A 21,146-nucleotide genomic window follows, 5' to 3' on the forward strand; every position below is an offset into this window, starting at 1 on the left:
TTGCAACCACAGAACCCTGAGGCTTTTTGTAGATCTGCTTTCTAACTGCAGTGGTGGGACCCAGGCACCCTGACTGAAGTCCCTGCTGCCTTCCAGGCTGCTCAGTGTTACCAGCAGTGCTCACACCTTGACCTCAGACACAATCTTTATTTTCTCCCTTTTTTTCCCCTCCTTTGCATAATAGTTGAAACCTCTTTTTTAGAAAAAGTGGTTCCATAGAAAGGGTTTTGCTCTGCTTCAGGGGTAGATCTTTGATCTATCACAGACCTTGTAGTTCCTGGGGACCTTTGCCAGCTGTGGCACAACTGGAGATTCAGTGTTTGGGGCTCTCTTTCCCTTACAGGAGATTGGGGCTTCCTGCATTGGTTCAGACAGAAATTTAACCACAAAGCACAAGAAGCTTTACTGACTTCTGTACACACAGGAAACATGAGTTTTAGCCACAGAAATTTAACATTACTTCATTTAGAATATTGCAGGCAAAACTTAAGAAGCGTTACAGAGAACTCGGACCACTGCAATGGTTTTACTGCTCATTTTCCTACTTCCACAGTGCACAGGAATGAGAGTCACCAGTGACCCCCTCTGTACTGCCTTATCCAGGGAAGGGGAGGAAGAACATGTGTGACTTGGCCTTCCCTTCTGTGGGCCAGCCTGTGCTTCTGCTCCTGCACCCTGTGTGGTGCCCTTTTGTGTATGACAAAATGTCAGTCGTTATGTGCAGCAGAACAAATTCACCTGGCATGGGAGTCTGGGAACACCAACATTGCTACATCAGCTGAGAACTGAAATGGCAAGAGAGAGGGCCTGGCCACGACACCGGGGCACGGGAGCTGAAATGAGTTATGTTCACGTGGTCACAGCCAGACTCAGACAGCGAATCTGTGGTTCATTTAATGGAGGAGTCCACAATCTCCTGATAATCTTGCTGCCTTAAATTCATCCAGGAGAGTTTGTGACACGCCAGGAAGAAGACACTGGCCAGAATGAGGGCGGCCCCGAGCAGGTCGCAGGCGCCCGGGACGATGCGCAGCACGAGGAGCTGCAGGGCCATGGCGATGACGACCTCCAGGTGCTGCACGGTGCTCACCAGCGCGGGGTGGAACTTGCTCAGGGCGTAGTAGACCCCCAGGAAGGCTGCGGTGGAGCACAGGCAGATGGCCAGGAGGTAGCTCCAGGTTTCTCCATCCAGGGGCACGATTGGCTCCTGGAGCAGGAACATGGTGGCCGCTCCCCACAGCGTCCCCGTCCAGCTGAAGGTGAACAGGGCTGTCCACATGCTGACGTTGTCCTTGATGGACCTGTAGACTATCATGGAGAGGGCAGTGGTCAGGCCGGCCATGACGGTCATGGTGTAGCCAAAAGCTTCCTTCCAGGTGCTCAGCAGAGAGTTTTCCTCCTTAACAATGTTGGGGATCGTGACCAGGCAAACGCCGAACACGCTGCCAACCACAGTAACTATGTCTATGTGAGCCATTCCCTCATCCATGAGTAAGAAAGCCAGAATGGCACTGAACACCGTGGTGGTCGCCCTCCACATGATGGTTCCATTGCTGGGGGCCACTATGGAGAAGGAGGTGTAGGCACAGGTGATGGAGACCACGTTGCACACCCCGTAGAAGAAGAGCCGGAGCCTGTAGCCCTTGGGGCCGAAGGGAGGCTCGTGGTGGTAGCACACCACAGCGAGGGACAGCACCTGCAGGACCGAGCGGATGAAGATCAGCTCTAGGGAGGGCACTTTGGAGCGGTCAGAAACCAATCTGGTGATGAGAGCCACGCAGCCGTGAGCCACGGCAGAGCCGAACAGGACTGCCCACGTCCTCCTGGACTGCAGGGGATTCCCTTCAGGAAAATGCTGGCACTGCCCCACCTCAGTGGGTTTGGGCAGTTGTGCTGGCTTGGTGTCTATTGTACCAAAAAAAGTCCTTTCTCTCCTTCTCCCATCACTCAGTAGTCTTCTCTTAGGATTATCCTCCTTAAATACTCCAGGATCTTCATTAACATCCTCACATCCTTCTTCTCCTGGCTGGGGATAATGAGAAGTGTATTTCACTGTTACTGTGTTGGGATGGATTTTCACTCGCTTTTTGACTGGGTATTTTTGGGAAGACGTATCCATTTCCTTAGAGAAATGCCCTGGTCTTAAGGAAAAAACCAGAGATACCCTGTTATTTAATGGTCAGTGAGAGATTCATTAATATGTAATTGCTGTTAGTGTTTACAAGCTGTTTTTATCAACAAAGCCCAAGTACTAGTAGACTGTTCTTGTTTTTGCTCCAGTTTTCCACTGAGTTACTGCTTAATACCTTTGATATTTGGGGACTTTGGATCTCCTTAAAAGTCACCCATGGCTCTTCATTTTAGTCACTAATTTTTGAAAATGACACATGTTCTCATTACGTATGGTATGGTTTGTATAATGCAGTCTGGTATATTCTTATTCTAATGAGACAGTTTCCTTGCAAAGCTTTTTACCCTGTAATTATGAATGATAGTTAATTGCTTGCCAGTGTTACAAGGAGATATTTGGCTGGAGGAGATGATAGAGAGCAACTCAGGGAAGCAGGGAGCATCCAGTTAGCATATGAATAACAACACATCTTTGAACAATACTTGGGCAGTGTTAAACCCTCCTATCTCCCAGGGAAGGTCCATTTCCCGCTACACAAGCGGTGCCTGTCATTTGTGCAGGGGGGAGCAGGTTAATTCAGGCAGAAAGACTCACTGAAATGTGTTTTCACAGCACCCCCCACCATCTGTGCAGAGCCCTTCCACGTGAAGTGGCAGCAGGAAGAATGAAACCTTCCCTGCCTTCTATTCACCCCAGCAAATAAACCTGTGCAGACCTTACCTGTGACAGAGAGATTTAATCCCGAGCCAGAGGAGGAAAACAGCTCTTCGTCATATCCATCCTTGCCCGGGTGTCTAGACAGAAACAGCAGCTGCTCTCAGGCGTCCCAGAGGAAGGGTTACAATCATCTCGGCACAGAATGTAAAACCCAAGGGAGCCACACAACCCAAAAAGCTCTAGATGGGGAGAAAGCAAACGGTGTCACCTTGCCAAAACCACTCCTCAGCCATCTCTCCCAGAATTATTGATGGAATCGATCCAAGGAACAAGAGGTGGTTTGGTGAGCGTAAGGTTCCTACAGCGTGATGATTCAGAGCAGATTCCCCATTCCGTGCCTGCTGTCGTGTCTCACAGCGCTGCGGAGCAGAGAATGCCCGGGAGGACCCATCCTCCCCCCTCCAGCGATCCATCCCCGGAGCCCGCCCAGCCCCGCGGGCAGCACCGGCTCGGCCGCTGCGGGGGCAGCAGGGGCTGGGTGTGCACGGTCCTTGTCCCCGGGGAGGACCGAACAGCAGAGCAGGGGGGTCCTGAGTGTGCCAGAGCACCGCCCATGGACAGCAGGGCTGAGCAGCACGGCAGTGGATTGTCGGGGAAAACAGACCCAAGGCAGTGTGACCGTGTGTGCAGAACACAGACCCAAGGCAGTGTGACTGTGTGTGCAGAACAGAGACCCAAGGCAGTGTGACTGTGTGTGCAGGAGAACACAGACCCAAGGCAGTGTGACTGTGACTGTGTGTGCAGGAGAACACAGACCAAGGCAGTGTGACTGTGACCGTGTGTGCAGAACACAGACCAAGTCAGTGTGACCGTGTGTGCAGCAGCTCCTCACACAAACACTGAAATACCGCCTCCACGTTGAGCCTTGGCGTTATCTCCCTCCCTGGTCTGTGACAGCCAAGCACTGCCTGTCTCCTCACAAATACGTTTTACATGAGAATGGGCCGGTCTGCCTTTCTCCTCACAACCCCCCTGCTGCCCCCCGGCTCGGCCGTGCCCTGCTCCCTGCAGGCAGGGCAGGGATCGGGATGGATGGGAGTGCAGAGGGGCAGCCCCGGCCCCAGCCCTGGAGGAAGGGCAGCACCAAGTTCGGACCTGCACAAGTGAGAGGGTCCGAGGACAAGAAACACCCTGGTCTGTGCAGGAGCCCTCGCCCAGCACTGCGGGTCACGGTTCTGCTGCTGCCCCAAATCCAGAGCGTGCCCAGCACCCGCCGAGGGGGGGGGAGTGTTCCAGAGTGCCCAGGGCAGCTCCAGGGTAGGGAGCTTGAGAACGAGCAGCTGCAGTGCCAGGGAGAGTAAATAACGAGGGCAAGAGCTGGGTATGAGCTGTGCCGGCCGGGAGCTCGAACAACTCGTCAAACATTAACAGACACCTGCCAGAAATCTCCCTGTCTCACCCGCCCTTTTTCTTCCGCCAGACTGTTATCAGAATCTTTCATATGCAAATGCAGAACGAAGTGCCTGAGCCCAGCGAGGCAGTGGTTTTCCCCAGCACAGCTTTTCCTACCTGGTGTTTTCACTGTGTTACAAACCCACAGCTCTGCCTTGCTGTCTTAAACAAAACTAGGACCTTCCTCATTCGAAGCACAACACATGGATCAGGGACAAAATAAGTGGACGGAAAAGAAGACAGAAGGCAGACAACAGGCATTATTATTAGAGTGACAGCAGATCTTGCTTGGTAAAGTCAGTCACTTGGTTCAGAAACAGCTGGGGAAACGCTGCAACTGTCCAGGAAAACAAAACCGGAACAGCTAATTTGTTACCACAGCATAAACGGCAACTTTCTTGCTTCCTGACATTAAATTAACATTATCTTTCAACAAATAGTTGCAAATTCAACAAAACAGTTGCAAATCTGGTAGTGGACGTGTGTAAGGTTTTCAGGGATCTCTCTGGAGGAAAACAATGGCTCAGGAGCAGCAGCAGCTCAAAATGGCTGTGCTGCACACGCTGCTCCCTGGGACTCCAGCACTGGGAATACAAGGGCTGGGAGGGCTGCAAGGTGGAGGGCAAACACGTGTGACAGGCAGGAGATGAGACCTAACAAAGAACAAGAAAATAACAGGAGTGCTTAACCCAAAATTTCACTCTCCCCACTAAATACTGAGTGTATGACAAATGGGATGTCAGCCCTCCCACAGTACATTATTTGCACTCCTTGGTGACCTTGCTTTTCTTAACCAGTGAGATTTTCCATAGGGACTGAGATTAGGGCATATCCCAAATCCTTAAAGCGTGTCCCTGACACACATTCAAAATAGACAGGGATCAGCACAGCCTATGCAGACAACCTGCTACTGCTCTTTCTGCCAGTGCCTTTTGTGGAGATGACGTGAAGTTTTTATTTTCCCTTCACATCTGGAAACATAACACGGTTTATTTACATTTTCTATGAAAAATGTAATTTGGTTTCGAATCAAGTTTAATACAAGGCTGAAGATGAAGCACATGCAGAACCCTCGAATTACATAACAAAACAAACATCCCCAATTCAAACAACAACCTGAGACACCCCTTTCAATCATCAGCTCATGGAAATCACTGACAGCCAAAGTGTGAACCCCGTTTTTCCTGTGGATTCAGGAAATGGCACTAATCATTAATAGTACACACACCATGATTTCTCTTAAAAGAAAAAAACCCTCCAAATAGTCCCCTCCTTGGTCAGTCACTGCATATGCTGGTTACCCAGGTAGAAATAGGGGATTATTTGCCACCCTGTCGGGGCGTGGGAGGCTGAGCTCTCCTTGCCATGCCTGAAGGAGGGAAGCCTTTGAGTGGTGACTCTAACCACCAATTTTCAGTAAACTCACAGAAAAATACTCTCATCTTCTGCCAGCTCAGTTATGATCAGTCAGGTGACTGCACTGCTGTCGGGAAGGACTCACAGACATGGCAATTGCAGCCCCTCCGGAGTGGGGAATGAGAGCTCAGCCATCCCTGGGCTCTGAAAGAGGACGCTCCTGTGCCTCTTCTGCGGAAAATCCCACAATTCTGACGGGTCAGGCTGAGTTTGGCAGAGGGGTGGGAGCAATCTCTACAGGAGAACTACGGACTGACAATTCTCCCTGAACATTAGACAATACAACAGACCCTCCCACCCCTGCAAACCCACAGGACTGACTGAACTCGTGCCACCTTCACTAAGCACTTCCATGCAGTGACTTCTCAACATGAGGGGTTTACTTTTGATGCCTTACCAGGGACAGGGAAATCTCCTAAATTCCTGATTCAGCACCATTAAATTACCTGAACCTTGCTGGAGATTCCCAGGTGCTTGATAGTTCAGGCAGCTGCACATGCCAAGGGATCTACACTCATGTGGTGTCCGGGTACCTTTACCTTTTTTAGCCAGATTGATACAAATCAATGGTATTAAAAATACATGCAGAGAAACTCGAGTCTTTATTAAAATTTAACGAATAGCAAAAGGTATTTAAGAAAATGAAGGAGCAATTACATGAAAGGAGTCTTTAGCACTTAAGCACAAGGACAAACCTTATACACAAACCAACAAACTGGTGTCTTCAGATTAATTGAGTCATGTCCAGCAGCGCTGCCTGAGGGAAGAACCAGCACAGCCTTCACAGAACACAAATATAAACCCTATGCTTCAGCCCCAAGAATTGTCAGTATATTCCTGATAATATTTTGCTACCCAAAAAACGAGCTGTATTTGTGAGCTCTCTAAAGCCACCACGCGTGGTTTCAGTGGGATTGTATATGACACCTTTTATTTCCTTTGTTTTCTCTAACCTATTCTCTTGCTGTATAAGGGCTCCATAGGTGTCCATTTCCATGAAAAAATACTATTTTCTAATTTCTCCATTCATGCCTGTTGCCTGCTGCAGCTACTACCTCTGCAGAGCAACACTTGCATGACAGTGATTTTGTTGCCTGAAAACTTCCCATTCCAAAACAGATCCCTTCAGATCACAATTCCAGACACGGGGAGAGAACAGAGAATACCTCAATGCTGACGTACAGTCCCCTCTAGCACAGGAAAATAGGAGACCAGCTTGGTTAGCTTAGGAAAGGCTGTAAGAGGTACAGTACAATAGGTGAAGCACGGGAAGGTACCTTGGGGCTCACGACAGCAGAGGACAGGTTAAGATTAGAGATACCTCGCGTGCTGCTTTGGATCCTCTCCCACGCAGCTGCAGAGCTGTGCGGGGGGACAGCGGGGGCACCGGAGCCGTGCGGCAACCGCGCGATGGCAACTGCGGCCGCTGGGAGGGCGGCTCTCTGGGGGCACCGGGCTCGGCACAGCCCCCGGGCACGGGGGCGAGGGGCGGCCGCTACCCACTCGGTCCCGCCGCCCCCCGGCCCCGCTCGGGCTCCCGACACTCACGGGTACCGGTGTCGGTGCCGCAGCCCCGCCCGGCGCCCCCGCCTCCGGCCGCGCCCCCCGCGCCCGCTCCCGCTCCCCCCCCGCCGGGATCACTGGGATCACCGGGATCGCGGGTCCCGCCCCGCCACGGGCCGCGGCACCGGCACCCCCGGCCCGGCGGGGCCGCCCCGCCCTCCGCACGGCCGGGCTGGGGGCGCCCCGGCCCGCCCTGGGCCCGCGCTCTGTCGCCAGTCGCCCCTGTCACCGGTGTCCCTGTCCCCGCCGCCTCGCGGAGCTCAGGGCCGCCCCCCGCCACCTCTGTCGCGACAGTCACCCCCCCGGTGTCCCTGTCCCCGCGGCCGCACGGAGCCAGGGGCCACCCCCCTCTGTCGCGATAGTCAACCCCCTCCCCCCGGTGTCCCGGTCCCCATGGCCTCACGAAGCTCGGAACCACCCCCCCTCTGTCGCGATAGTCGCCCCCCCCCGAGTGTCCGTATCCGCTCAGCGCACGCGCGGCCGTTTTCGCGCGAAAGACGTTTTCCCGCGCGCCGCGCGCGCCGGGGGCGGGGCCTCTCCCCGGCCCCGCCCCTTCCTCCCCGGCGCGGGCGCGGCACGGGCGGGCAGTGCGGTGGCGCGTCCGGCAGGGGGCGCTGCGCGCCCGGCGCGCGGGGCGGCTGCGCCGAGCGGGTCGGAAATGCCGCCAGGTGGCGGTTTAGGATCGCGGCCCCGCTGAGCCCAACGGGCCCCGCCAGCGCCGCCGCCCCGGCCCGGCCCCGGCCCGCGCCCGCCGGACCCCGCCGCCAGCGCCGCTCCCGCCGCGCTCCCGGGCCGCTCCCGGGGCGCCGCCGACGCGCGGCCCGAGGTGAGCGCGGCGCGCGGGGAGGGAGCGCGCGGGAGGCGCCGATCCAAGATGGAGGCGCGAGGGGCGGGGGCAGCGGGGCCGGGGCCGCTCTCGCTCGCTCGGTCTCCGCGGCGGCCGGGCCGGGAGCGGGCGCTGCCCGTGCGAGGAGAGAGGAGAAGGGGAGGGGAGGGAAGAGGAGGCGGCGCGGGGCGGGGCGGCTCCTGCCGGAGCAACGGGTCCCCCGGGCGCGGCGCTCTTCGCCGCCATCTCATTGTCCCCGCCGGGGCTGCCGGGGGCGCGGGGCCGGGCCGGGCCGGGCGGCCTCCCCCGCCGCCGGGCCTGCGCCCTGCGCCGGGCCGCGCCGGGCCCGCGGGGGCGGCGGGGGATGCTCGGGAGGAGCGGGGGAGGCGCTTCCGCCGCGCGGGGCTCGGTGGCGGCGGCCCCGGCCCCGGCCGGCCCCGGGCGGCGGCGGCGGAGGAGGAGGAGGGAAAGTTGCGGGAGCCGGGGGGCGGCCCCGGCCCGCCCTGGCACGGCCCGACCCGGCCCGCCAGCGGGACCCGGCCCGCGGGAGTGCCCGGGCCGCCCCAGCCCTGGCCGGGCTCCGGGGAGACGGGCCGGGCAGCCCCGGGCCGGGCACCCCCCGCTCCTGTTGCTCATCCCGGTACCGGAGCGGCGGCCCCGGGCTCGCCCGGCGCACAGGCGGGTCACGCAGCCCCGGGGTTGCCCCGGGCTCGGCGCGGGAACGGCGGCTGAGCCCGGCGGCTGCGGGGAGGCGGTGCCGGCGTCCCGGGCCGGGGCTGTGCCTCCGGAGCAGCCGGGTACAGGCAGTGCCCCCTGACCGGGGCGGGCAGCGGGCAGAGGCAGGACGCCAGGCTGGGGCCCGAGCTGCTGGACTCACAGCAGAGGTTGTGCTGGAGACACGGTGCCGGGCCCGTGCTGGGAGTGCTGGGCAGCCACACTCGGCTTATCCCGTGCTCCTGGGATGGAACAGGCAGCGGGAGCACTGCTTGGGACCAAGAGGGACTTGAGAGAAAGAGGATAGTTGTAGTATCCATAGAGCAACTTAAAGGGATGTGACTGCCAATACCAGTGTCAAAAAACTTAGCTTCTGGTAAGACAGTGTGAGTTTAATTAAACTAAATTGAGCTGCTTTGTAAGTATTGATTATTTCAGTTGTGTTCCACACAATTCTGCAGCTGTGCAGAGTTAGTCTAGTGATGGCATCTATTAAGTTGCTGAGGAACAAAAAACCTTCTTCAGGTCACACCACTGACACAACTGCTTTTGAATTGTGTCTGTGTTTGGGGGAATGGGTGACATTAATGCCTGGGTTCAGGCTTCCGAAGACTCAGTTGCTCAGCTGCTCAGTTATTACACTGGTGATAGGGGTGGTGTTGGAGAAGGGCTAGTCCAGATCCTCTGGATCCAGAGTAGTTTTGCCTTGTCTGGTGAGATGGCAGGGACATTTGATGAGTGTTTCAACATCACAGTCCATCCATCCATGAGGAAATCACAGGGCCATGAGGCAGTGTGCAGGTTGTCTGTGGAAAGGTGTTCTGCCCGTGTGAAGAAGTTCTTACTTTTGCAGAATTAGAAGCCAAGTTATTCTTTCTTTCTGACTCAACTGTGATGACTTTTTGATGGAAAGCCTGAGAAACACGTGGTGGGTGCAGAGCGTTTGGAAATGACAAGGCAACCCGTGATGCAGCAGGATTTCCTGGTGAGCAGGGGCCTGGCTGTAGGGCTGTGATGAATCTGAGAGGGTGTAATTTTTACTGGCTGCTCACCAGAGAGTGTTCAGTTGATACTCCGGGTTGCTGCTTCTCATGGGCACACTGTGGATGTGCAGCAGTGGGGGTGGGTAGTGAAAGCAGTGCCTTTGCAGAGCTAATGAGCACTTGGAGGTTCAGAGGAGCGGGTCCCCACCCCTGTGTTCAGAGCACTGGCCGTCGGCAGCCCACGGGCTGGGGTGGTTCCTGATGTTTTGCAAACCTGCTGAAGTCGATGAGCTCACTGAGAGAGGCAGCATTTATGGCCAAATGCCCACACACAATGCAGTGGTCAGAAGTTGTGAGGGCAGCTGAAACCCTGGTACCGGAGCTTTGCTCTAGAGTCTCTGAGCTTTTCAGCTCCTGTCCATAACCTGCCCTCGTGTTGTGTAGACTTGTATGTGACTTCTGCAACTGCAATCACCTTCTGATAGCTGAGAAGGTTTGTGAACATTAAATATTTGGATGCACTGACCAAATGAGTTCCTTGGGATAGTCAGAAACTCAACAAGTGAATATGTTTTGATTTGAAGGAACAACACGTACCTCAAGTTCGTGCTGGTGACTTTGGATTCTCTCCTTTCTTTCCCTCTGTTGCAAAGGCTTGCCCTGATATAAGGCTAAATATTGGTAATTTAAATACCATTTTAGTAGGCAAGTGAGCTCCTAGAAGTGTAAGGATGCAGTGGGGCCAAAATGCTAAATCGTGATGACTTTCTAAGAAAAATCCTTTTACTGGGATATGAATGTGCCTTTCCTGAAACATTTCTGATCTGTTTTCTGGTAACATGCACAGTAGACTTGCCCACCCTGCTGAAAATTCCAAAGTGCCATTTCTGTAGTGAACACAAGACACACTGAAAGCAGCAAACTGAAGCGGTTTGGGACTATTAAAGCCTAGCTTTGGACTCAGCACTGCTGGGTGAGACCTGGCTCTGCCTGTGCTGCACCTTGGAGTGCCCAAGTGTTGGGGTGAGGCTTTACCTTCTGGGGCTTGGAGTCAGACCCAGGAGGTGATGCCGGCTCTGGTGCCAAGATAAGGAGGTGCTTTGTCTACATCTGGTGTACTGGCTTCAGGACTTAAAATGCCAACCAGCATCTGCATGATGTTTCATGCTTTATTTAAAGTTTCGGGGATTTGCTGGAGTCACTCTCATTTATCACGTGGAGCTCTGAAGCTCCCGTTGCAGATTGTCATCTCTCCCCTGCAGTGCCACTGTGTCTGCTCCTTTGGCTAAAGATAGAAAGGAGCAGAGTTGGTTTTCTTTCTTCTCCACGAAAGAAATCCTGCAGAGTTTGAGTTCACCAGCAGAAGATGGTTTTGCTGTTTCTAGCAGTCCTTTTAGGGATATGCAGTATTTTGCTTTTCCATACTGGTGTACCTTTGTTGGTTTGGGTGTTCAATATGTGATCAGAACACAGTGACTTATTTCTTTATTCCCTTAGAAAGTGAGTGGTTTAGAGAGCATTATTGTGACCCTTGGTTGCAACTTTTCAGTCTGCAAATACACTTCCAAAAACAAGTGTTGTTTTGTGAAGCTTCACTCTAATATTTTTAAAGGCACACCCCACCTTCAGCTGGCTAAAAGAGCTGAAGGGGAGGAGCCACAGGGGGAATCTTCTGCTTAGCTGGGATTTTGTAGCCACTGGCTAATTTTTGCCATGTCCTGTTGGAAGTCTGAGTGTAGGCAATGATTTCAGCACGTGGCAGGTTGTGTGTCCCTCGAGGGACAGTGCCCAGGAACCCAGAGGAGCTGTGCTCCTGGGCTTGGGCAGCTCTGCAGCATCTCCACAGGCATGTTGGGAGTTTGGAAAATGCTATTTAAATAGTAACAGTGCTTGGAGATGGCAGGAGGCCTTGGACAATAGATTCATCAGGGCCAAACAGTGTCACACGTGTCCTGCTTTGGACTGTAGGTACAACATAAACTTGATAAATTTGGTAACTCTGCTTTAATTTTGGAATATTTTGGGAGAAAGTGCCCATTTATAAATGCAGGTAGTTCCATCTTGGGTACAAGTGGTGCAAATACGAGGCTTTCCATCCCTTCAGGCCCCTGACTGCTCTGTGGTGCTCTCCCTGTCCCCAGAGCCGGGAGCTGCTTGTCCTGCCCGGGGTGTGTTTGTAGGCTCAGTCTCAGAAGACTCAGAAGGGCCTTGGCTGCCCATGGTTAGGTGGGACAGGCCTCTCAGCACTGTTGGACACAGGAGCGTGGTGTGGGAGCACAGTGGGAGTTCAGCCACTCAGTAATTCATCTTTTATCTCGATATTAAGAGCAGGAGGTTGGATTCTTAATCCTGTCCTGCCTCAGCTGAAGGGCAGGTTGTTTCAGGTGGTTCCCAAAAGTAATGTTTTACTGGAAAGCAGCACGAGGCAACATCCAGCCAACTGTGCTCCTTGCTGTGCAGAGTTTCAGCAGCATATACATTATTTATTCTATAAATAAATCTAATGAGTCTGTATTCTGTAACTCTCCATATAGCAGGTTTGTATTATGTTGGCAGGTTAGCTGAGTGAAAACAGTGTTGACAGATTGTTCAGCTCATAGAAAAAGATATTTCTTTGTAGAGTTGCGTAGGGATTGTCCTGTGTGTCAGAAATGCTTCTAAATGTCAAATATTTTTCTACAATAAAATAATAAAAATCAAAACAATTCATCTTGGATACATTTTTTTATATACTAGGGCATAGCATGTGGTGGTGTTTTTTGAAACAAATCAAATAACAAACTAAGTATCTGTTTGCTCTCCCCCATGTGAGGGTTTCTCTCTCTTCTTTTAGGGTTAGAATCCCCAAGGACCAGGAAGATGTTTGTGTTTATAAATGGCGAGTGAGACTTCATTAGGAAATGGGTAATGAATTCCATCTTAAATGAATGATAAATGTGCCAATTTTGCATTGTTAATTCCTAGGGCTGTTCATTAGGACCACATGAGCTCGTTGCTGCCAGTGGGATTGCACAAGATGGTTGAGCTGCTCTGCCACGGCTGAGAGAGGAGTCAGTGTGTGCCTCCACAGCTGAGAGAGGAGTCAGTGTGGGCCTCCACAGCTGAGAGAGGAGTCAGTGTGGGCCTCCAGGACTGAGAGAGGAGTCAGTGTGGGCCTCCAGGACTGAGAGAGGAGTCAGTGTGTGCCTCCAGGGCTGAGAGAGGAGTCAGTGTGGGCCTCCACAGCTGCACAGCTCTCCCCTTCCTTTGTGCTCGTGCTGCTGCTGCCCTGACCCTTCCCTCCCTGGCAAACCCATCTGCTTGGGAAGGGCATTTTTCTGCCCAGTGGCTGAACTGAGTCAGGCCAGCAGGGTAAGGAGTTGCTAGAGGTGATGCAAGGCCAGTGGCAAGAGTATTTTTGGGGAAAACTGGTGCTGGAGGTCGAGCCCCTGCTGCTGCAGGTGGAGGTGCAGAGCCCTCAGCTGCGTGTGCTGTCCTGGGTGTCAGTGTGGAGCCACCACTGTGTGGAAACCTGGGATTCCTGGGGCACTCCTCACCTTTCCTGACCTCCCTCTGCCAGCTTTGCTGTCTGTAGCCCGTGTTTGTTCTTCCCCTCTTTGCAGCCTTCCCATGAGGAACTTGGTGTCACCAGCAAATTGTTGGTGTTCTGCTCCTTTCCCAGAGGTGAGAGCCTGGCCTCCAGCACATGTTCAGTGTCCCAGAGAGGTTTGGGTTGCAAGGGACCTTAAAGCTTGTCTCGTTCTGCTCCTGGGCAGGGACACCTTCCTCTAGACCAGGCTGCTCCAAGCCCTGTGTTCTTGTGGGACTTCCCTGGTGGCCTTGCCCTGCTGTCAGAGATGACATTTGGTTTGCTCTCTGTTTCCTCTGTCCTTACCACATAACCTGTCCAAGGCCTATTGTTACCATGGCAGCTTCATTTCTTTAGGAGCCTTTTGTGAAGAGTGGTGTGGAATGTCCCTTGGGAATTAGAGCAGGCTTTGTCCATGGGTGTGTGCTGAAGGGGCAGCTCTGAGAGAACTCCCGTGGGCTTGTGGAACATGACTTTCCTGTGCAAAAGGGAGGTTGATTTCCCTGTCTAAATGCCATTGTTTCTTTAGCTGCCTATGGATCTGTTTTCTAGAATAGTTTTTACTAAGTTAGGCTCACTAGGCTGTCACATCAGTGTTGGCTGAGGGAGTAAACCCACCTCTGAATTGTGCTAAGAGTAAGCACTGCTTCAAGCAGTGGAATTTTTTTTTTGAAGGCTGTTTTTTTTCTGGTTCACTGATGTGGCTTCTTTGGTGTCTCATAGTTTTGTTTTTTCCTGTAGTCTTACTTTAATAGGACACTGCTTGTGGGAGAGGAATTAAACATCCTTTTTCTAAGAAATTAATATTTTTAAAAATGTAGGGGAACTTCCATATTTTGCTATCTCTGTTTTCCTGAGTTTGGTGGAAATTGGTCCATAGACTGATAATTATTGATCGTGGAATTGGAGGAAAGAGCGGGGAAGGATGTGCACACAGAATACACTCCTGTAGACCTCTTCTGTTTGATACTGGGCTTAAAAGGACCCAAACAAAACAACAGGGTTGCAGCAATACTGTAAAACAAATAATACAGTCCAGGGAGTGCAAATGAGCCCTGCAGAGATCCCCCAGTGTGCAGAGCTGAGGTGAGAGGGGCTGCCCTCCCTTGGCTGCTCCCAAACTGTGCTCAGCCCTGAGGATCCCTGTCCCTGCTGCCCATGGGGCCCTGGCCAGGGCAGTGGGAGGGAAGGAGAGCTCAGGTGGTCAGGGAAGTTCCCCAGCCTTGGGAGGGGGTTCTCAGAAACATTGCCCCCACTTGGGCTGCTCTGCCCTCTGAGTTACAGAGCAGGGCTGGTTTGTTCTGGTTTATTCTTCGTCTCCTTTCTGTTCCATGCTCCCAGTGTTTTCCTTAAGCTCCTTGAGGCTTTTCCTATTTTAGCACTAGCTGATTGTTCTGCTTGTATTTGCAGAAATCATCCCTCTAGAAAGGGTCAGTGTAGCTGTTCAGAGGAAATGGCATCATTTCTGTGGGTTTGTGCATCTCTTCTGCTTTCCCCAGTCACTAGTGATTTTTTTTTTAATATCTTCTGTCTCTGTAAACTCCATTTGGAGCAGTTTTCTCTGCCAAAGTGGTAAGATGGAGCTGGAATGTAATTCCTGTTTCAAAATGTTTTAGGGAAATTTTGAATACTGATTACTGTGCTGTTTTACAAGATGCTGGACACGTGCAATGTTACACTGTTTCACTGAAAATGGCCAGGCTGGGTTATGGCAGCACTGTCCACTGGCTGAGGTGGAGGAGAGGACGGTAGGTTGGATGACAGAGAGAACTTGTGGTTGAGTCCTTTCAAATATCCCCAGCACTGGAGTGTAACATGGAACAGGAGGAGGGAGCCTGTTCTGCACAGCCTGTGCCCTGGCTGGGGGTTTCCTCACTTTCAGAACAAGTGGGAGAACACAGGCAATGCCAGATTTCAGGTGTGACCCACTGGCACTGCGAGAAAAGGAATTACAGTGAAATGCCCCAATCATTCCCTTTTTCTGGGCGTGTTTCAATACTGAACTGTTACAGTTTTCTCCCCCGAAGAAACCAGAGAAGCTGCTTGTGTTGCTGTGCAAAGGAAAGCTTTTACACACTTGTGTTGCTGTTGGTGTAACTGTGGAGCACCAGGTCATGGACTGAGAGCACTGGTGAGGGGTTTGTGTAAATCCTGTTGCCTGAGGTGGCTGATGAATTGGGAATCTCTTGGCTTTGAGGTCAGTGTTGGTGAATGCCTTGGCCATTAGAGCTGGTAGGACAAGCTTTTCCCACTGGTGTACCTTGCTTTTCTGATTCTCGTTGCTGGTGGTGGATTCAGAGTCCTGGTGGAAAACTGAGAAGGAAAAAACAAGGGGATTAGGGAGGAGTAGGAATCAAGGGGGGTGAAGTGTCACATTTGGGAGCAGGGAGAGGAGCTGTCAGTTGTACCTGCCATTATTTCCTGGACCCAGGGGGGTTGTTACAAAACTTCTAAGATGGAAAGTGTATCCTTTTGTAAACTTTCTGAATGTTTTCTTGGCGGTTTCTGCCAGGCCTTTTGCGGGAGAGTGTCATTGCTCAGCATCATCCAGAGCATTTGTGCAGAACCTGGAGGCTCTGCTGTGCCAGGAGGTACCACCAGCGTTTTCTGTAGTGAGTTCTGGGGTACTGGCAGGGTCTGTCACCAATGGAGTTCATTTTACTGGGAAATGCACAGCTAAGAGTAACCCTTTCACATCTTCCTTGCCCATAAATTTTTGGCAGTCAGCTCCTTTGTTGTCTGTCCCTCAAACAACTTCCTTGACCCGAAGTCATGCTTTGATAGCACCCCCATCCAGAGTTTAGCTATTGTTTAGCCCCTGTCCCAAAGGCCACGTGTTGATGTTGATCCTCTCTGTGAGTTGCATTCAGGCTGTGTCAGGAGAGAATGGCTGTCTGGGGGCACAAAGAGATCAGTGTGGGACAGCCAGCGCTGATTTGTAGCTCCCCAGTTGTGATCTCTTCACCCCCAGCACTGGGCAGTGACCAGTAGCTTCACTGTGAAGTGTCCCCAAGTGCCACTGGAGTTGTTTGTGCCCTTTGAATGCTGAGGGGGTGTGTGGGTTCTCTGCTACTGCCAGAGGAGAGCCTGACACAGGGGAGCTGAGCTCTGGTGGAACAGTTACATCATTAAAGAGCATGGGATGTACAAAAACATTGACTTGCAGCTCTGTAGGAGAAATGAATTCCCGGGAAGCTCCCTTTGCACCAACTCAGGGGACGGGGGGAGAGAGAAACAGGCTGTTCCTGTCGTGAGCTGGGGGAGGGTGTGTTGGTGCCGTGCAAAGAAATTCCTGCTCCTGCAGCCCCCTGACCTAGCCTGTTTTACATGGATGTAAGGAAAAGGGGTCCTGTTTAACCTCTGGCCAAACTGTGGGTAATGCCAGGCTCTCAGAGAAGGTTCCAAAGCAGCAGAGTGGCTCAGGTTACTGAGAACAGGCCTGCTCTTCCTGCCCTGACGTCACTGGCAGAGTTCCTGCAGCGGAGACTGGAGCCGAGGAGACAAAAAGCTGTGGGGAAGAAAGGGAAGAACATGTTGGTGGAAGGTTAGAAATGATCTGAATATCATCTTACATTCACCAGGCTTGCCTTTTAACAGCCAACAAAGACCAGAGCCTTAAGACCCAGACCAGCCTCGTTTGTGTTATTTTTACTTTGCTGGGAGTTCAGGCACTTTGGGACTTGGTTGCCGGGGATTTTTTTGAATCCTCAGGGGGAACTTTGGTTTTTACACTGTTGTAGATGGCTGGGATGAGCACGCCTGTGGTTGAGATGGGTGTTGTTAGGCAGTTGCTCCAATCTTGTTCCAAATAACATATGCCTCTGACAGACCAACCATCCAGACTGGAAATTCCTGTATTAGGCTTTTAGCTGTAGATTGGTTATTTTTATTCTGTTCCAACAAAACTTATTCAAATTAATTTTCGAATATGAGGTTAAGAAGGGGTTTTTTTTTTGACTGTGGTAAACACACATTTATTTTTTTTTCTGTGATTTTCAGTGGGAAATTCCTGCTGAGCTTTCCTGCTTTAGAGTAAAGGCCTGTAGTTGACCTGTTCTGTGGCTTTAATGAGATTGTTGTTACTTAAACTGGTCAATCTACATGGATTTATTTTTTTTTTTAAATAATTGTCTGCAAAATAGTAAGTGGTAGCTTGGTTGGGACTACAAGAGCTGTTTTTTGCAGATTTTGCTTAAGGAGCAGATTGTGTTGCCACACTGAGAGTAACCTCCAGTGCATCCTTGCAGCTCTGTGGGGAGGGCCAGGGGTCTGACAGCCATCAGGCTGTTACTGTGAGAACATAAGCCACTCCTGAACACCAGACTCCCAAGGTTTGAAAACCAGGCTGGGAATTCTTTGTCTGTTGCCATAAAGTTGCTCCATTGGACCCTGTCAGCCGGGTGTCTTTTGTGCTGTATCCGTGTTTGCTCCAAAGCAGGCAAGTTACTGAGAGCTCACACAAGGAGCAAATGTTTTTGCTAACTTTGTTTGGGAGAGAACATTTATTTTGGATGAAATTCCCAGAGGAACTTGAGCAGACAGCGGATGGGGAGAGTAGAACAAGCAGCAGGATGCAGCAACACTTGTGTGCTGGGGCGGTGTGAGGTGTCCGAGTGGAACACCAAGTGAGAGAGCAGTGTAAGCTGCTTTGAGCGTGGCCAAGGGCTGGCTGCTGAGGTCAGGGTCAGAACTGTCTGTGCCTCCAAGGGCAGTGGGAAGGTGAGCAAAAGTGTCCCTGCACAGAACACCCCAGTTCTGCTGCCACCCCTCTCCTGGGGGCTCTTGGGTGACTTTGGTGTTGTATTGGTGTCTGTGCTCTCACTGGTGGAACCCAGTGCCTCTAATACATTCTCCCCACTAATTCTACGTGTCCTGATCATATGTGATAAAAAGATCAAGGCCACCCTGCCCCCTCCAGATGCTGTTCCTTGCAATCTCTTTGCTTGCTCTCCAGCTGATAAGAGTTTTCCTGTGTTACCAGCCCAGATTTAACCTTGCTGTATGTTTTCTTGAGGGCTGCTACCCAAAGTGTTCAAGTGGTTAATAGTTCCATGTAATACCTGCTCTGCAGTCTTCTACCCCTGGCTTTCAAGCAGAAACAAGCTATTATTTTGTTCTATAATTATTTTCCTTTAGGACAGAAGTTTATTTTTGAAAAATTGTGAAGGCTTTATCGCTTGCAGGTCTCCATCCTCTAACTGGGACGTGCTGTGTTATGAGAATATAAGCTAGAAAGACTTCTACCATTGGAGTTTTATTTAGTGAAAGGACTGGTATTGGGATGTATTATTTTATTTGATTTGAATTTGATTTTTTTCACTGATTTTTTTTTTTTTTTGTGCATTGGTGGAATCTCTAGGGACACAACTCTAGGTCCAAATTCATCTTGCTTTTACAGCCATTAAGGGGTATTAAAACTGTAGTGTTCAGAGACCTCTATCCAGTCTTGTGTTTTACTGCAACAATGGACTTGTACTAGAATGGTTATTTATTTACTTTACTGGCTCTTTCTGGCCTTTCTTTGTTCCTGAAAGAACACTAAACAAACAAGAGAATGAAGAAAGACCTTGAGTTGATCCCTTTCTCTATCTCGGGGGAAGATAATTTACAATATTCTTGACAGATGCTTGTCTAATCTCTTAATTGCTGGAAGTTTCACTGCACTTCCTAAGCAGCTTATTCCAGTATATTCTTACTGACTGGTTTGTTTTTGATGTTTTAACTGACACATTCTGCAATTAACTTCAGGTTTTATTTGGTCATCCCGAGCTATTTCTGATGTACCTGAATGAACGTGAGCTGTCTTTTTTTTTTTTTCCTCCTTGATCTCTTCTCTAACACAAACCGTGTCTTTGTATTTGAGCTTCTCAGTGTTTCCTCATCTCATTTCTTTGCCTTCTGATCCATCCTTGCTGCTTTGTAGACTTTCTCCTGTCAGTCCGTGTCAAAGCCTGACCCCCCAAACTGGGCACCCTGCTTTGCTGCTGGGTTGTTCTTCGTGAGGGCCTGTTGCTCTTCCTTTGCTTTGGAGCCCATGGAGGGTGTCGTGGGCGATCCCAGGGTTCCTGAGCCCATGCCTGGATATCTGGAGTCACTCCTGGTTTCTGTGCCAGAGGGGCAGGTTCATCCTTTTCGCAGCTGGAGGGATGGCAGGCGGGTGGGAAGCAGCATGGGAAGCAGTTGTCTCTGGTGACCCCGGTGGATGTTTGCCCCAAGCAGGTTCCCTGGTGTGGTGAGCAGGAGTACAGGTGAGCAAACAGGAGCTGTGGCTTCCCCCTGGCTCATGTGGAGGAGAAGCAAGCCTTTCCTGTTTGATGTTGTCTGCTGTCATTTGATTAGCTGCAGTCTTCAATATTCATGAAGAGTCTGAGGAAAGAGGCTGCCTTGTTTGTTCAGCATCAGGCTGTTGAAAGCCTGTGTGGAGCACTGGTTTCTCCACCTCCTTTGATTTCAGATGCTGCTTTTTTGTTGCTACAAAGTGGTACAAATCTGCACGACTACTTCTGACAATGCAGGAAGGGGATTTGCTTTTTTGTGGTAACAGTATAATGGCAGCTCTAAGAGAAAAGAGAAAAACTGGGAAAGAAAATGAAAAGATGCTAAAAATGTGGAAAAGGGATCCATGTAGTGTGAACACAGTCTGTGTTTTACAGGTGTCCCCTGAAATTTGCCTGGGAAACAGCTGTCTGCCAGCACGGGCAGCATTTGCAGCTTTTTTTTCTTCCAAACTGTAGGTGTGCTTTTGTACCAAACACGGGTGTTTTGAGCCCTGAAACCAATCTTCCAGTTTTGACATCATTAGCAACATTTATTTATTACCTGTCTGGATCCTGGATTCCTCATATCCCAGTATTTGTTTCCTCTCAGTTTATAATCTTCAGTGAATAGCTTCAGACATAGATCTTGTTTGTTACTCTACCATTTCAAGTTCATGATGGATTGGAACTTGGATTTCACTCCTCGTTTTGTTTATTTTGAAACTGCCTCTTGCTGTGTTTTACAAGCTGATTTGTCTTGGGAATGGTGGTAGAGGTGGGATGAAGGTTTGGAATTGTAAAGGACCTAGCTTGTGTTTTCTAGGCCTTGCTGAATATTGCTCATTTAGTAGCTTTACATTGATAAACATACCTAGCCTTTTTATTTTAGTGCATTTTGATTCTCAATTAGTGCTTTCCCACCTCTTTTTTTTTTTTTTTTAGGTGACAATCCCTGCTATCACCTCTGCTGCCTTCCTGTCACCCCCAAGTGTCTGCTTGGGACTGATGAGCCTCTGTTCCCTCCACCCTTCCTCTAGGAGCAGTTTGGCTCGTGCCTGGAGCACAAGGTCACCTGCCTGGCAGGCTCAGGGGGTTGTTCCAGGCCTGCAGTGCTGCCTCCAGCCCCCAGGAGAAAGCAGGGTAGGGGGATCTCTGTCAGCCCTGCCAGGGCTGCTGCCTTGGCCAGGCCCTCAGCAGCCCCTGAGTTTGTGGTGGTGTTGGGGAGCACACTGACTGAGTTGGACAGTTTTTAGTGGTTGGTTTGTCAGCAGATGAACGAGGCTGTGAGCAGTGAAGACGTGGAGAGGGCAATGAGGAGCCAGCCCTCCTGTGCTGTCTGAGCTGAGCTGCTGTGCCCCAGCACTGGTGGCTTCTCTCTGCCCTGGGGGTTGTTGGTGGGGGCTGTGGGAGCACAGGGGTCTCTGCAGGTTAGGGACAGTCACTGTGACACTCGGGGCTGGGCTGGGGGAGCAGTTGCTGTTTTCCCCTGTACTCAGCACAGGCCACCCCTCGAGTGCTGTGTCCAGTTTTGGGCCCCTCAGTTCAGGAAGGACATTGAGGTCCTGGAGCAGGTCCAGAG

General features: G+C 51.4%; 2 protein-coding genes across 6 annotated transcripts in view; one reads left to right on the top strand and one right to left on the bottom strand.

Moving 5' to 3' along the window:
* Positions 1-267: 267 nt before the first annotated feature.
* Positions 268-7,005, bottom strand: SLC35G2 (solute carrier family 35 member G2). 2 transcript variants are annotated; one of them, XM_017826235.1, is made up of 3 exons: positions 6,978-7,005; positions 2,852-3,027; positions 268-2,141 (listed from the first exon to the last, which is right to left on the bottom strand). In XM_017826235.1, exon 3 carries the CDS (start codon positions 2,117-2,119, stop codon positions 890-892), a length of 1,230 nt encoding a protein of 409 aa, XP_017681724.1. In that variant the 5' UTR covers positions 2,120-2,141; positions 2,852-3,027; positions 6,978-7,005; the 3' UTR covers positions 268-889. The 2 variants fall into 2 exon arrangements, with proteins under 2 accessions (XP_017681724.1, XP_017681723.1); XM_017826234.1 differs by lacking the exon at positions 6,978-7,005 and having other exon boundaries at positions 2,852-3,293.
* Positions 7,006-8,003: 998 nt separating this feature from the next.
* The window catches only part of STAG1 (stromal antigen 1), a 163,513-nt gene continuing 150,370 nt past the window's right edge, over positions 8,004-21,146 (top strand). For 2 of the 4 annotated variants that reach the window (XM_017826205.1, XM_017826208.1), the window contains exon 1: positions 8,004-8,045. The gene's annotated coding sequence lies outside the window, so the exon portion shown is untranslated. Of the gene's footprint in view, positions 8,046-9,010; positions 9,745-16,835; positions 16,855-21,146 lie in introns of those variants that run through there. The other 2 variants (XM_017826206.1, XM_017826207.1) reach the window with 2 other exon arrangements.

This window comes from Lepidothrix coronata, unplaced genomic scaffold (assembly GCF_001604755.1).
Source record: "Lepidothrix coronata isolate B3197 unplaced genomic scaffold, Lepidothrix_coronata-1.0 Scaffold125, whole genome shotgun sequence".
NCBI classification, from domain to species: domain Eukaryota; kingdom Metazoa; phylum Chordata; class Aves; order Passeriformes; family Pipridae; genus Lepidothrix; species Lepidothrix coronata.